Source organism: Perca flavescens, unplaced genomic scaffold, assembly GCF_004354835.1.
Source record: "Perca flavescens isolate YP-PL-M2 unplaced genomic scaffold, PFLA_1.0 EPR50_1.1_unplaced_scaf_34, whole genome shotgun sequence".
Taxonomy (NCBI): domain Eukaryota; kingdom Metazoa; phylum Chordata; class Actinopteri; order Perciformes; family Percidae; genus Perca; species Perca flavescens.
Genome location: NW_021166685.1, coordinates 30,001 through 32,500, shown reverse-complemented (window position 1 = coordinate 32,500; position 2,500 = coordinate 30,001). Strand labels below are relative to the sequence as shown.

General features: G+C 40.9%; 1 protein-coding gene across 1 annotated transcript in view; it reads right to left on the bottom strand.

Moving 5' to 3' along the window:
• LOC114551694 (laminin subunit alpha-1-like) overlaps positions 1-2,500 on the bottom strand; it is a gene marked incomplete at its 3' end in the record, with an annotated part of 64,459 nt that overhangs the window by 42,860 nt on the left and 19,099 nt on the right. Inside the window, 2 exon segments of the mRNA XM_028572662.1 lie at positions 383-540; positions 721-814. Coding sequence (XP_028428463.1) covers positions 383-540; positions 721-814 — 252 coding nt within the window.

Below are 2,500 nucleotides of genomic sequence, written 5' to 3'. Positions count from 1 at the left end.
GATGTCCCAGTGTGATGTCCCAGTGTGATGTCCCAGTGGGATGTCCCAGTGGGATGTCCCAGTGTGATGTCGCAGTGTGATGTCCCAGTGGGATGTCCCAGTGTGATGTCCCAGTGTGATGTCGCAGTGTGATGTCCCAGTGGGATGTCCCAGTGTGATGTCCCAGTGTGATGTCCCAGTGGGATGTCCCAGTGGGATGTCCCAGTGTGATGTCCCAGTGGGATGTCCCAGTGGGATGTCCCAGTGTGATGTCCCAGTGTGATGTCACAGTGTGATGTCCCAGTGGGATGTCCCAGTGTGATGTCCCAGTGTGATGTCGCAGTGTGATGTCCCAGTGTGATGTCCCAGTGGGATGTCCCAGTGTGATGTCAGTGTGTGTTACCTTGCAGGTGCAGGTGCTGCAGGGGTCAGTGTTGATGCTGCCTGACAGGCTGCACTCACAGCGGGAACACAGAGGGAAGTCTCTGTAGCCAAACGCACAGCGCTCACACCGCAGACCTGAGAAGCCTTCTCTACACACACACTGGCCTGCAGACACCCCTAGAGAGACAGACAGGCAGGCAGACAGACAGAGAGACAGGCAGGCAGAGAAACAGACAGACAGAGAGACAGGCAGACAGGCAGGCAGACAGTTAGTTAGACTTTATCGCTGCAAGATCTGACTCAACAGAGGAAATAATCCAAACGGTTATGAATAATTAACAGTTATGAATAATGAACCTGGCTGTGTGTCGTCTCTGCTGCAGACTGAAGACTCAGATCCTCTCAGATCACAATCACAGTCCACACAGGGAGAGTCAGAGTATGGAGACACCTACACACACACACACACACACACACACACACACACACAGAGACACACACACACACACACACACACACACACACAGAGACACACACACACACACACACACAGAGACACACACACACACACACACACACAGATTAGTTAAGGTATATATACAATAGTTGGAATGCTGAATTCCAACTATTGTTATTCGGTTCTTTTTTTATTATTCCGTACGTTTTTTGGCTCTCCGTAACTGCATACTTTCAGCTATTTAAACCATTCAACTTTTAAAATGTTCACCTCTTTCAGCTAATGATGGGACTTCTTCAATTTTTTTTCTACTATTTATACTTTTTAAAATATTAAGCTTTTAACACTTTTTTTAACATTGAAGTCAATGAGAGCAGGCTTCAACTCCTTAAAATCTTGTTCCGCTCCCAAAATGTTCAGCTCCTTCATACTTTCACCTACAGACGCCAAACAAACTTTATAATGTTCACAAAATATTCAGCTATCCGGCTATTACTTTTCAGTTTGATATATTTTACAGTTTTTGTGAAAAAGCTGTTTAAGTTCAGTGACCGTTTCAGAAAATTGTATCGATTAAACAGAGTGTGTATTGCGCTGGCTAGAGTGGATGATGTCATAGTCATCTAACCCGAACCACTTTTTTAAATTGCGGATATGCCCACATTGTTAAGTTTATTCACATAAATGTTATACCGATACGTTCATAAAGGCCTTGTGGTGCTCAGGATGACGTCATTTGACTGATGGCAGTTATCGTTTTGGCTGTCTGAGCCTTTATTTGAGAGCTCGCTCTGTGTCTCTGAATAGCTGCAGCTACAGGTGATATGTTGATATATATATATATATATATATATATATATATATATATATATATATATATATATATATATATATATATATATATATATATAATATGCTATATATACATATTAAGAGCAGCTGCGATTGTTAACAGATCAAAGAGATGTCATCACACTCTCATTCATTTCAACTTTCATCTTTGACAGTATTACAGTTCAGCTTCCAGCTTTTCTTACAATGTATTTTAGCTCTTCCTTTAGATAATGCAGTTTAGCTTCCATCTCTGACAATTTTACAGATTTTTCAGCAGTGCGGTGCAATGCATTTGGGCTTTAAGATTTTTCATACAATTTGTTTCATATTTCTGCATATGTGAGTCATTATCAGTTAGAACATATACTCAGACCTCACAATGTTCTACATCTTTTGTCATTATTCAACTTTTAAAGTCAACAGTTCAGTTTAGCTTCAACTTTTTAATGAAATTCATACTTATTAAACCGATTTCCACTTTTTCAACTATTCTCACAACTACTCTTCTTACAGATTTCAGCTATTCATCCAGTTAGCTTTAGCAATTCAGCTATTCAGCATACCCACGCATTTTCTGCAGGAAATGCATTTTCTAGTTATAATTGTCAGTGTTATAATAAACTGATGAATTAACCCTCACTGCAGTACTAGTACCTCAGTAGGCCTGTAGTAGTATATGCAGTACCTCTGAGGGCCTGTAGTAGTATATGCAGTACCTCAGTAGGCATGTAGTATTATATGTAGTAACTCTGAGGGCCTGTAGTAGATGTAGTAGTATATGCAGTACCTCTGAGGGCCTGTAGTAGATGTAGTAGTATATGTAGTAACTCTGAGGGCCTGTAGTAG